At 35.0% G+C, this 13,223-nt stretch overlaps 1 protein-coding gene across 16 annotated transcripts in view; it reads left to right on the top strand.

The window, feature by feature from the left end:
• Positions 1 to 13,223, top strand: part of ERC1 (ELKS/RAB6-interacting/CAST family member 1) — a 302,320-nt gene that overhangs the window by 114,074 nt on the left and 175,023 nt on the right. For all 16 annotated transcript variants that reach the window (XM_084511007.1, XM_084511005.1, XM_084511011.1 and 13 more), the window contains 2 exons: positions 1,110 to 1,250; positions 2,375 to 2,515. In XM_084511007.1, the coding sequence (XP_084367133.1) occupies positions 1,110 to 1,250; positions 2,375 to 2,515 (282 nt within the window). The remainder of the gene's footprint in view (positions 1 to 1,109; positions 1,251 to 2,374; positions 2,516 to 13,223) is intronic.

Raw genomic sequence — 13,223 nt, 5'->3', positions numbered from 1 at the left:
GCTGCCGTCCTGTATAGCATCCCACAGTGCGATTGTAGTACTACGAGTAAGGCTTGAGGACAGAGCTGAGCCACAAGCTATTTCTCTAGTCATTAGCTACTTACCATATTTTTTTCTTTTTTGTGAAAGAAAAATGTGTTCTTTATATCATCTTATATGCTTGGGTACTGCTCATGCTGTCCTCTGTTTGCATGCTCTTGTGGGATGCGCTACATTGCAGCTGTGCATTCATCTGCTTTTTTCCTTCTTTCTTTATAAAGTCTGGCCAATATCTAATTTCATTTTATGTTCATTCCTCAGATATTTTAATAACTTTAAAAATAAAGTTTAGCTATATGAAATTAGTTCCAAGTATTGAATCAAAATGCATAGTTATCCTGATGTAGCTGTATTTCAGTCTCACTTCATTTGCAGCTTTTTTATTCTCATTGTATTTTTGTACGCTTGCCCAGTTCTCAGGAGATAGCTGACTGAGGGAACAACCTTGTCTATTCTGTTTTGGTGGGGTGGTTCGTAGAATTACTGTATATTTTTTCTTGATCCCTGGAGAACCAGGGTTACAGCACCTGTCAGATTCTATAAATGTTAAAGCTATGGTAAAGCTTTGACTGAGCTTGGGGAATTCACTTGCACCTCTTCAGCTTCCAGGATAACCAAGGCTCTGTTGGTATCTGGTATACGGAAAAGTTGTTTTACTGCCTTTCTTAGCACACATTGATCCTGATGTCACATAGGCACTACACCCTTTCTATCTGAAGGGCCACAGGCTTAACTGTATGCTTCAAAAATAAGACTTAAATAAATAAAGAAGCAATACATAACATGTTCTAGTCTAGGGTAATTTTATTTATCATAAGCAGATAAATTGTGTTACACTGTAGCAGTAATGTGAACTTTTAGGTACAAAAAGCCTGATTTTTTTTAGCAATGAATCCATAGATTTTTCAAGACAAATTTTCTCCTTCTTGAGGATGTGTTATACAAAATAAAAATAAATTGCAGTATCCTACACTCATCATTCTCTACATTATGTAAAGTGTTGTGATAAGAAGCCTCAGAATTTGAATGACTAAGAGGGATTTTCCTCACAGAGTACTTTCTTTTGTCAGGAAAGGACCATTGAGCGCCTAAAGGAGCAACGTGACCGAGATGAACGGGAAAAACAGGAAGAGATTGACAACTACAAAAAAGACATTAAGGATCTGAAAGAGAAAGTTGGCATTTTGCAAGGAGATCTCACAGAGAAAGAGGTTGACCAGCGAAATGAATCTGTTGTATTTGAGTTGTTTGTTCCATGTGTATATGTTGTATCTTAGGTGAAGAAAATGAACTGTTCCTTTATAGGAAAGGTTCCTTTATAGGAATCTTCAAAAGTAAAAATACATCGTTAGAGAATTTTTCAAATCATAACCATTTCAGAACGATCTTTTTATGGATAGTACACAGTCCCATTATTAGCAGCAGGTAATTATACCAGTGAATGTCCAGTGGTCAATGATAGCATTTACTGGAGCAGTGCTTATAGAAGACTGAGAACGAGCTTGTTCCTAGCTAAATATAGAAGGGGAAGGACAGAGGTAGATCAAAGCTGTGGGCACAGAAAGCATACAGATAGTAGATAGTGTTTATTCCTTTTTGCCAACAATATAAGTAGTTCTTTTGACTCACAAGAGCCTGGTTTTGGTAACTAGGTTAGTCGTTGTTAATGAACCAACTGGCTAGAAAAGATAGCCTGACTATATCAGAGATACATCAAAGTATTCTGTTCCTTTCTTGGAATAATAACATTCAAGTCTACTTACAATATTATCTCAAAACTATCAAATTAAAATGATACAAAAAAATGCATCTACAAATGCTACAGGGAAGTCAACATTTACAGGAAAAAAAAATAATCAAAAAATAGTTCAGAAAGCAAGAAGTTGAGATTTCTTCTGGACACAGGTGGCTTAAATCAGTTTCATCCATAGCAGCTCTATGGAAAAAAAGCTTTGAAAGTTTTAGATACATGACCAAATCTGCTAAACACATATGACTTTTGAATATGGTTTTATTTAAAAGCTTTTTATCTTACATATGACTATCACTGAAGAGCTAGTTCTAGTTTGCAAAATCTTTGCAAAATCTTCCATCTTTAAAAATGATTTTGGAACAAATTTAGACAATGTTTCATTTTGATCCTGAGAACCTGAATTAAATCAAGCTGTCTTAAATCAGCTCTGTGAACATCCAGTGAACATCCCAACAAAATACATAGTTCTAAGTTGGATCCTGAGAATCATGTGAAGGGATAGGAAGAAAATGAAGACAAAAAAACTAGCTGTTACACAAAGAAAGTATTTATTTGATAGCTATTTTGCATCTTTTATTTTAGACATCGTTACTGGATCTGAAGGAACATGCTTCATCCTTAGCTTCATCGGGACTGAAGAAAGATTCAAGGCTCAAGACACTGGAAATTGCATTGGAACAGAAAAAGGAAGAATGTTTGAAGATGGAAACTCAACTGAAGAAGGTAATCTTACTTCATATTTATATATGCAAAATAAACATCAAGTGTTAGACAAATTGTCCATGCCTACACAGAAGACTTTGGGTTTGTGAGTTGCTTTTCAGCAAGTACTCTGGAGCTGTGTCCATGCAAACCATATTGCAAGTTAAGCCTATCAGAAAGTAACTTTCAGACTCCGGTGCTAATTTTGGACTTCATTTTCATGCAACAACAGTGCTATTGGCTGTGTATATTTTAACAGGTACTAGAAGTTAGACACATAGCTTGCTTCACTACAGTTCCCTGTAGTAATTGTACCATTAAACTGGTGTAACAGCTAACATTTTAACGTTTCACTTATAAATTATCAGCACATGTAGGTGTTAATGTGATAAATACAGGTGCATGGTTGGCACATGGGAATGTGTAAAAACAAATGAAAAGAATGTCACCAGTGAAGTATCTAATCTTTTGTTTTAATCTCATTGCCAGTTGCAGTAGATAAGCAGGAATATGCAGCTTAGCAGAGTAGTACACCATTACAGGCAAGCTAATTTATTTGAACAGAACCTTGCAAGCATTCTTTAGTTTAGATGTGAGTAGCCCATATACTATATTTTAAGAGAAATATTAATTTGATTTTAACTTAGAAGAGTAGGTAATAAAAAAAACACAAAACACAGTAAGCGAACTAGTGATAATGGTTTTATTCATAAAATTAGAACAAGACAAACATTTATATTTGTATATTAATACAACATTTGAAAGAAATTTAAGTTTTAGATTATGCGTGTGCTCTCTCTAGTCTGGAACTCTGTCCTAATTTTTCAGATGAATATGAGATTAAATTTTGAGGCAACAATTAAGAGCTGTTTAGCAGTACTTTTGTGTGAGTGCAAGGTGACGCAACAGTAATGCACATAAGAATTCTGTGAGTGAAACTCCATATATACATATCTAGACTCATGTTTTCACAGAATCACACAGAATCATAGAATTTCTAGGTTGGAAGAGACCTCAAGATCATCGAGTCCAACCTCTGACCTAACACTAACAGTCCCCACTAAACCATATCCCTAAGCTCTACATCTAAACGTCTTTTGAAGACTTCCAGGGATGGTGACTCCACCACTTCCCTGGGCAAGTGGAAAAAGAAGTTTTCCCTTCTTTTTAGTTCTATTATCATCAAGAAACAGTTCTATTGTTCAGAAATGTACATTAGCGAGAATAAATAGTTGTGCACATTTGATCATTCTTACAGGTTGTTTTCAATGTACCGCAGAATGGGTGAGTGCTTCAGAAGTCCTGAAGGACCCTTTCATTTGAGTTGCAGTTTCATGCCTTGTCAGTGTGTTACTGATAACGAGTTGAGGAATATATTATTGTACCTAAGATTAGCCAGATGTTCTTATAGCATCTGGATAACAGTAATAGTTTGTAGATACACAAATGCAGTGGAGAATGTTGTTACAATTACTTAAATAACAAATATAGTATGAACTGGGAGAGTACATAACAAAGTTAGATAATGAAAAAACAGTTGTGGAAATTCAATTATTTAGGGAATGTGGTTTTATATTGAGCATTTTTAAATGTACTGCTTTTAATTGCTTCTCCAGAGATCACTTTCTCACTATATGCACTAAGTATCTCTATAGTATAAGCAAGCACCTGTGAAGGGTGAGCAAAATCTGGTGAAGCACTGCTATCTAGAAGATGAATGTGCACTTACTTTGCACTGTAGTGACAGCTCTACATTATAGTACTTTCAGGCCTACCTCTGCTCATTCTATTTTAGAGAAGATTGTGCTTAATAACTGGTATCCAATAATGTTGCATGAGGACACTGAGCCAGTTCATAAGACCCTATCTTTTTATAATCTATTCTCTTTGTTTCAGGAAATAATTAGGAGAATGAATTATTCTCCTTTATCCTAAGGATGAAAATAGGAAAATAGTTCAAATGTAAAGATCACTCTTAACTATGCAAGACAGCTGTGGTACAAATAACTGTATTCTTTATTTGGTTCTGAGAAAAATGATATACATTCGTTATATTGTCTGTATATACTTCTGTAATACTCGGGATATCTCCTCTGCTTCAGGCATTACTGATCACTGGGACATTCAGGCAATTATTTCCAGAGTGCCTAAAATGCTCTCTGAAGTCCTGCTGAGACAAAAGTATCAATATCTTTTTCAGTTTAAAAAATATTCTGTCATCCTTCTGATTCAACAGCTGCATCCTTCTGATTCAAGGGAAAATTCAAAGGAAAGATTTTTTGGTGATAATGTCACTCTAGTCTGGCTTCTTAGAAAGGAATTACAGCTACAGGACCCCATTGTGCTTTCATGTAATTAACTATCTCCTGCTTTCCTCATGTTGGATGAAAGAGCCCACTTCTACCACTGATCCTCCTTGCTTTCTAGAATCAAGTTACTGTTTCTCTTTGTTACAGCAGAAAATATAGTTAACAACCACTTGAATATGTTTTATAGTTATGAGTAAGTTTAGGTATTTCTTTAATAATCTTTTCCCAGCTGTTTTTAATTTGCCAATGGTTTTTGTCATTTGCAGAAAAGTAGAAAATATTTTTAAAAGGTTTCTCTCTTTAAGTGCATTAGCTATTCAGGCAGTTCGACGTTTTCAAGGTGGATTAGTTTCTTGTCATCCTTGAAACAATTATATGATAGATAATCCAGCTCCAATTTAAAACTTTTATAAAAACCCAGTTTTACACATCTGCGTTGCTAACCATTGCAGATGACTGTCACCTTACTACTAATTGCTACACAAGAGATTCAGTTTAAAACTGAATTAAAAATGATCAGAAGAATTTTATTATGTTAAGTTTTATTGCAATAACATAGTGCCTTTTTTTTTTTTTTTGCATAAGACACATGAATGAAGGACACATGTGTAGCTCTTAACAGTAAATGGCAAGAGGCTTTTCCTTCTAAGTTCTTTCCCTTACAGTATGAATAGAGATATGTCTAATATCATTGTTGGTTCCATTGCCTCTTATTTCTACTGAACAATTTGAGTACTTTCAGTTAACTTTATTAGCCTCAGAAGTTCAAAAGAGATTGAACTGGAGCACTGTTAAACCATGAGGTAAATAAGATTTGGGCAGTCATTGGGAAAAAATTCTCACTAATCTCTAAAAAGTGAGCCTTTCAGAAATCATGAGAAGTGCAAGCTTCCACCTTGTCTGTAAAAGATATTTAACGTTATACTAAAGTGAAATATTACTAACCAAGTGCAGCACAGGGATGCTGAAAAGTTGCTGATATTATTTTTCTTTCCATGTAGGCAGTCTGCAATTCCTGATTCTAGCTGTCTAGTTCTTACCGTTACTCTTCTTTTTCTTACTAATGACTATTTTGTAGCAAATAGAACTTCAGTATTTTTTATATTGTTTGGAAGGGTTGCTGTGGGTGGTGATGTTTTTTCTTTAGTAATAACATTATGTTCATGCAAAGCTCTGTGCTAAATGTTCTTACTATTCTACTGCCATTGCCTCTGCACTCAACCTACCACCAGGAGATACTATAGGACATTCTGCGTGCTGAAAGCTAGCCATAAATCCCTGTTGAGTTTACATGGTTTGATGTCATACATTAAACAGTCTCCTTTTATGCTGAGATGGAATTATTAGAGGGAAACCAAACATAGGGAGGTTCTCTCCAAGCGTTTCTTTCTAAGATGTTTTTTTTTTGAAGTGTGTTGGTAATATTTTTTAGTGACAAAGTTTTCTTCTAGTTGTGTTGTCTTCAGGATGTCGTCTTTTCCTAGCCTTTTCTTTCTCATCTTTCCCAGCCAATATGCTTTGTTTCATTTTGTTTTTCTAATCTGGGAGAGACCTACTAATATTAGAATTTGTTCCAGCAAAGATGAGCAGGTCTTTGTTGCCAGTGAATAGTTCCTCTCCCTCTAGATATTTTGCTCATTTGAAAGGGATCAAGAGTAGAGAAAGGAAAGAGTCCCAAACCATATGTTAACAAACTTCCCCTTGGTGCTGTTCTGGGGACTTTTCATAAGAGAAATGTTAACAGTGATTCCCTGCCAGGAAAATACCTCAAGATTCAACAGGCTCACTTGTAGGATTTTTTCCTGCTGTGGTGTTCTTCCTTCAAGTTAAAGAGGGTAATATCTTTCAAAAGACAGGAAAAACAGACTAAATGAGGTATTGACCCAGATTGTATTTTTCCTAAGATCTGTTTTGGTTAGTTTTATATAGGCTCTGATGCTGTTTGTCATTTGTCATCAAACACTGGACTACATTAAAGATTTGAGGACTGAACAAAGCTCTTACAGCAAGAAAACATTATCAAATTTAGAACTTGCACAAGGGTACCTTTCCATATTCTCCTTGTTACAAAAGCTGTTTAGTAATGGCTATAAGGCCATTGTAATGGCTGTAAGGCCATTGTCAATTCCATTTAAGTTTTTGTGTGTTGGACGTGTATTCACCTGTGCTTTCATATTTGGGCTACCACAGCGTATATCGGTGAATTACTTAGTGCTGTGGGTATGGGTAATGTAGTGGGATACAAACAAATGCAATGGTACATCTGACTAGTCAGGCTCAGGAAAGTCTTCTAAGATGCTTTTAATTTTTGGCTGTGTTAGTAAATTCATTTTGCTTGGACAACTTAATGTTGTGCCAATGTTTTTGTTTCCCTTTGCTGCCAGTGATGTCCTGTAGCTTTTCTTTCATCTCCATTGCCTGTGCATTTTCAGACCAAAAAAGCAGAGGAATTTCCATGCAAATCAAGCTTATTGTGTGAAAGTATTCTGAAACACCATGTACAGAATCACATTAGGAATAATAATTAAGATAGAGCAAGTAAAAGATTCCATAAAAATATAAATCATTAATAAGCTCACTGGTATTATGTCAGTTTATTTTTGGATTGTATTACCAACTTTCTGGTTGATGTCAAAGAGCACTCCTTTCAAGGAGTGTTTGTATAATAATATCTTGGTGCTGCAGATTATGTAATCCAAGGTGTTTTTCATCAGAGGTTTCTTTTGTGAATGCATGCATAAAACATCATGTTACGAAACTTTCTGAAGGCTGTTACTTTTGACAGTGTTCAGGGAAAATGTAGCTGTCTATCCTGACAATAATTATTGGAAGGTTAGAAAATTCCCAGTGCTTTTTCAGTGCTTTTTTTTTTGTTTGTTTTTCCCCAGTTTTTCTGGCATTCTGTATTAAAAATTGTTTTAGTAAAGGGGACACTAGTATGCCTTTATGTGACTAGGTTTAGAAAAAAAGTTACATGTGCAACAGGGTAAAGTAGTTGCTAGAAGTATCAGAAATAACAACAAAGTGTCAACTAGAGCATAAAAACTACTATGCTGCATTTTGAAATTTTTATTACACATAAAAAAAAGTCATTAATAAGTATTCTAAGGTATTTGATGCATACAGGTTAGAGTAACGTCCTTAAATGATATACGATTAGTGTATATGGCTTTTACATTATTTAGCATTTCATGACAGAGAGTTTTTTTTTCCCAAAGGTAGTATGCATTCAGGTATGAAAAACAGGCACTCTGGAATTTTCTGTTAAATTAATATATTTATTCACTTTCAAGGAATTTGCCATCCTCTTCTGTTATAGCTTAGGCTATAGGTACAATCTATTACTAAATGTGTTTAATGCATCCTATTAAATAGATTCTATAATTAATTATGATTTTGTAAAAGCTGTCATTTGAAATTGATGTTGTTTGATTCAATGTGAGACTTTGTCTGATATTGTGTCTTCTTGAAAGAATCTCTCAGCCATAACAGTTGAGTGTTTTCAAGAACAAAATATATAATAGATTGGTTTTTAATCTTTATTTTTTTTTTTAGACCAGTAGTTTTTTCTTATGGAAGGATGTGGTCCTTATACCAGGCATTTATTAGGCCCCTGTTTAAATCTACCTAAACTGGCTAACAGTTAATTGCATTGCCTAATTGCACGTGCTCAGTAGAGATACAGATTTAGCAATTGAACTTCCCAGAGGTTATATCTGCATTGATTATGCCCTGGCGTGGAGTGAAGAACTTATTGTTTTCTCTCTTCATTGCCATAATGCCTTCTATGTCTGGTCATTTGAGCAAGCAGCAGTAAGTGCTAAGTAGACTCTTCAACGAATAACTTGCTGGTTCCAAGCAACTGCTTGATACAAATACAGCAGAAGCAAGAAGCAGCATCTCATTGTGCAGAACAGGTCAGGACAAATAATCTGCTAGGATTGGAAGCCAGTACTGGAATTTAGCCCCTGGGAAGAGAAAAACAGATTGGATTTTGCTGAGGGAATGAGTAGATAACATTACCAGGAAAATTGCATTGAACCTGGGACTCAGGGAGCACATGGTGTGAGGAAGGGGTTGTGTCCCCAAACCTGAAGAAAGTGGAAAGGAGAAAGATGGGGACAAAGGAGAAAGATGGGGACACCTGGCAGATCAGTGGAATCTGCCTGGGTAGGAGAAGAGGAATTTGAACCTGGCCAAATAACACTGACAAAAGTTTGGAGAAATGAATTATAGCACGAAAGGATTGTACTTAGTGCAAATAGGCAGGAGAATCTGTGCCCAGGAGAGCATATTCTTTGTGAAATCTTTAATAAAATGCAAGATTTCTTAATATTTCCATTACTCTAAAGTCAGAAAATACAAAATGTTTGAACAAACTTTGTGTTTTATTCCCACCTATGATATAACCAATAAAGAAGCTAAAGTACAAGTGATGCATTCCCTTTAGAGAACTGGCAGAAGCTATGGGGTGTTTTTTAAAGTACAAGCCTTGTTGATGGATGATGATATTATCAACATCATCTTAAATAATATTAGGGAGGTGTTTTTCCCCATGTGTGATTTTATCGTACCTAAAAAATTAAACTTATGAACTCTATCTCCCCTTCCAAAAGCCTTGTGAATATAACATTAATTTTAAAAAATTAGACATCCAAAAGCTAAGAAATGGCCATTGCAACACTGTGTGGCCTTCCTAATTTTTGATTATGAGGTGGTTGTTATAGTATTTCATAACTAAAATGTTGTCTACCAGCCTCTTGCAATCTTCAGTATTGTGTGAAAAATATTATGAGAATGAGCCAGAGGTATATAAGGAAGAAGATTGCCATTTAGAAAAAAAAAAATATATATATATATATATATATGTATATATATATATCTAATAGTAGGAAAGCATTAAGTGAATATCAGGATTCGCATGATAGAAAACTGGGAAAATACATTCTTTTAAAGTGTGGCTTGTATACTTCAGAGTAAATAAGGCATAGAGCCACACACTGAATATTAACCCTCCCAGCCCCCCAAATCCTCACAAATACTGAGTATCTGCTGATTATTTGAGTAAATCTCTTCTGTGCATGAAGAGAGAGAATGAAACACTGTTTCTTAAAATACTAGGTTTTGGCCATGTCACTAAAGCCTGATTCAGAAGAGGAATGCATAAGGATGCCGAAGTATGCTTGCAAAGACAACCATAGTTTGGACATTTCTTTTCTTTCCTTGTATACTTTTTGTGTTGGTGGAATTTCCAAAGAGAGCAAATTGATAATGTTTGGTATCAGCTATGGGAATTCGTGTCTTTCTGATCTCTTCAGAAAAATGCAAGTTCCCATAGTTGTTTTCTTTTTTAGAGTAATGGGTTCTCTTGAGACATCTTCCTCTCATTTAGACCTTCTGTCTTCTTTATAAAATTATTCCAACCAAATACTTGCTTTTCAAGTGTCAAAATTTTACATTCACATTAATAAAGATCATAAAGTTCCTGGAGGGGATTTAAAAGACTTTGTTAAAAATAAGATAAAAAAACAACTTCTTGTGACAGACTAAAGTTTTTTCTGGTACTAAGTATATTAGAGAGTTCGCTAAGCCTTTTACTTCCAGCACAACCCTTTTGAAAAACCATCACAGTATGTTGTGTAGAGCATTGAAGCTAAAGGATTGCTTTCAAATATATAATTTTGTTGAAACTAATAAAGGCATGGTGGAAGTCAGTGCAAATTTTTCATCATTTAAATTGCTGCCATCACAATAGGAAAAGAATCGTTATATGTGCTTGTCTTTTTCAATAAATAGTAATGATATTTTTTTCATATTTGTGTATGCATTTACTGTTTTCAGGAGATGTGATGCACACTTGGAGGTATGAGGGTGAATTAAAAAGGGATTTCATATTCTTGGGAACTTCTACTTTGTGGCCAAAAGTTCTTGGCAACATTTGTATGTGAAATGTTAAACTGAATTTACTGTCTCTATTCATAGGTAAAAGTAGAAAGTGCTGTGAATTATTTGCTGTTTGATTTAGCTAACCTTTTAGGAATATTGATTTGGAATCTTAGTCATAATGTTTGGAATTTTTACTTATATTTTAGGACTTTAGAATTAGATCTGTGCTATTGTTTTCTTCCTTGCCTCTGACATACATTAAGCTGTGTAAGATCACCTTTCCTCTTAGTAAAGAATTTTTTGGCATGAGAAATGCTAGCTTACAAAATTCTTTTCAATGTGTTTTGCCTTCTTCTCCTCTCCATCTGCAAATAGTGGTTATTTCTGTGAAAAATTGTTCGTCTTTGCTCTAGATGCAGAAATTGGCTTTATACAATGATTTTCTGTGGAAGCAATAGAAGCTATAGTACATTTATTTGAAGAACAATCACTCTTTCTTTTATTCTGTAGGTACCCGAAGTGCTCACCCCATCACTTACCACATTCCAGATGGGAAATGGCTAAGAGCAGAAAAGCAGAAAGCTGTTAAACCACCTCTTAGTTTATACTCACCCTTAAGAACTTTGAGAGCAAATCCAGAGTGTTAAGATCAACTATTCTCAGTCCCGAACCACTTTGAATTTGGAATTAAATTTACACTGAAAGGGATGAAAACTGCTCAGATGAGCTTTGTTAACCATAGTTTAGCATAGTTTAAGAAGGTGCTGCATTTTGGCTAAAATTTGTGTGTGTGTTTCTCATACAGATTAATGGAGAATGAAACATACAAGCTTAAAACACTCTTGAAAGTAGGTTGAAATCACCTGTTGGACTCCATGCTGAATCAGATGAGAAAAGCTAATGACAGGGCCAACAGTAATAGTAACAGTGACTTAAAGTAGCTTGTAATCAGGTAAACTCAATGGCCTGTGTAGACACACCTTCACTTATGTACCTCGTTTGTCAGAGAAAAATACAGTGTTTCCTTCACCCTAAGCAAGTTGTTTTTTCAATTTATTTTTTAATCATATATTTATACATTTTCGTACTTGCTTGTAACTATATTAAGAGGCTGCAGATTTACAAGCAAGCCTCAGTCAGAGCTGGAAGCAGACCTATCAATATGTACTTTTTATGGTCTCTTAATACAGCAGAAACTGTCTTAGTTCATTTGGCACTTTACATATCTATTCTGTTTTGAAAATGGTATTTGGAATTTTTGTACCTTTAGTGGGCCGGGGAAGTTTTTTGTGTATGATTTTAGATTTTTTTTCCCCACTATGAATATAGGAATTCATTATTTCTGTTCAACTTTTTTTTTTTTTTTTAATATACTGCTGAATTATTTCACACAATGTTACACTGGGAAGGCAGCCAATTTCATCTGTTTCAGATCTTGATACGAGTTTGTGGGAAACCTCCAAATGCATTGGTTTTCTCTTCTATACAATAAATGAATCCAGTAGGATTGTAGATATGGTCATGTAACACGTATTTTGTACATAAGCCACAAAATGGACCAAAGTCACTCAGTCAGTAATTCACAGCTCAGGAAGTGGTCTCCAGTTTACACCATATCACATAACATTCTCTTTGTGTTAGGTGAAAGTATCCATACTTATGTGCATTATATACAAATAACATGTGTTACGTGTCTTAACTAATAATTTATGTCGTGTAAATAGCTCTTTCATTCTATAAGAACCAGACACACTGAGTTGTTGGCTAATTTTCTATAAAATAAAATTGATTTCCTCTTCTCAGTAGTGTCTCTTGGGTTGTTGTGGAGATGCTTTTATTAGCATGGAGTAATATAAATCAGAACTGTCTTGACTGTAGAATTGCATTAGGTCTTATAACTTCTTTGGAACTAGAGAACTCTGTAATCCATGCTAACAGCCTAGCTTTGCTTTTTTATTAAAAACACACACACACACACACAAAAACAACACCGTTCTTGACTGTCTGAGTATGTATTTTGGATGACTTTAAAGAACCTGGAGGAGTATTTGTTAAAACAAACAATTTGAGATGTTGGGAACATACCCAAATCCAGTATAGAAGAATTCAGGCTGTGCCTCTGGTGAAAAACTAGACTTAACTCTATACACAGTGTCTCTTAGGAAAAAATAGATGCCTCCATAGGCATCTATTCATAGACACCCCTCAAAAACAGTATTCCCAGTTCCTGCAAACCAGCAAGTGGGAGAGAATGATGGAGTTTTTGTCTGAAATGTAGGTATAATTGAAAAGGAAATGAGATCAAACATTTCAGATTTCTTGCATTTTCTTCTGATAAAGCATTTCAGGAACACTCAATGATACTCTTTCAAAAACGAAGTACATTCCCTGATGCCTGTGGCTGTTCAGTGGAACTGATGCACTTGTCTGTCTCATTGCTGCAAGGTCTTCCCAGCCTCAACATTGTGTTGGCAACACGTTATTTAGACTTCCACTTGCCTCATAAACCCTTGGAAAGTGCGCTCTAATTCATA

Source organism: Aythya ferina (assembly GCF_964211825.1).
Source record: "Aythya ferina genome assembly, chromosome: 1".
NCBI lineage: Eukaryota > Metazoa > Chordata > Aves > Anseriformes > Anatidae > Aythya > Aythya ferina.
Note: the sequence above shows the minus strand (reverse complement) of the source record. Positions and strands in the feature narration are given on the sequence as shown.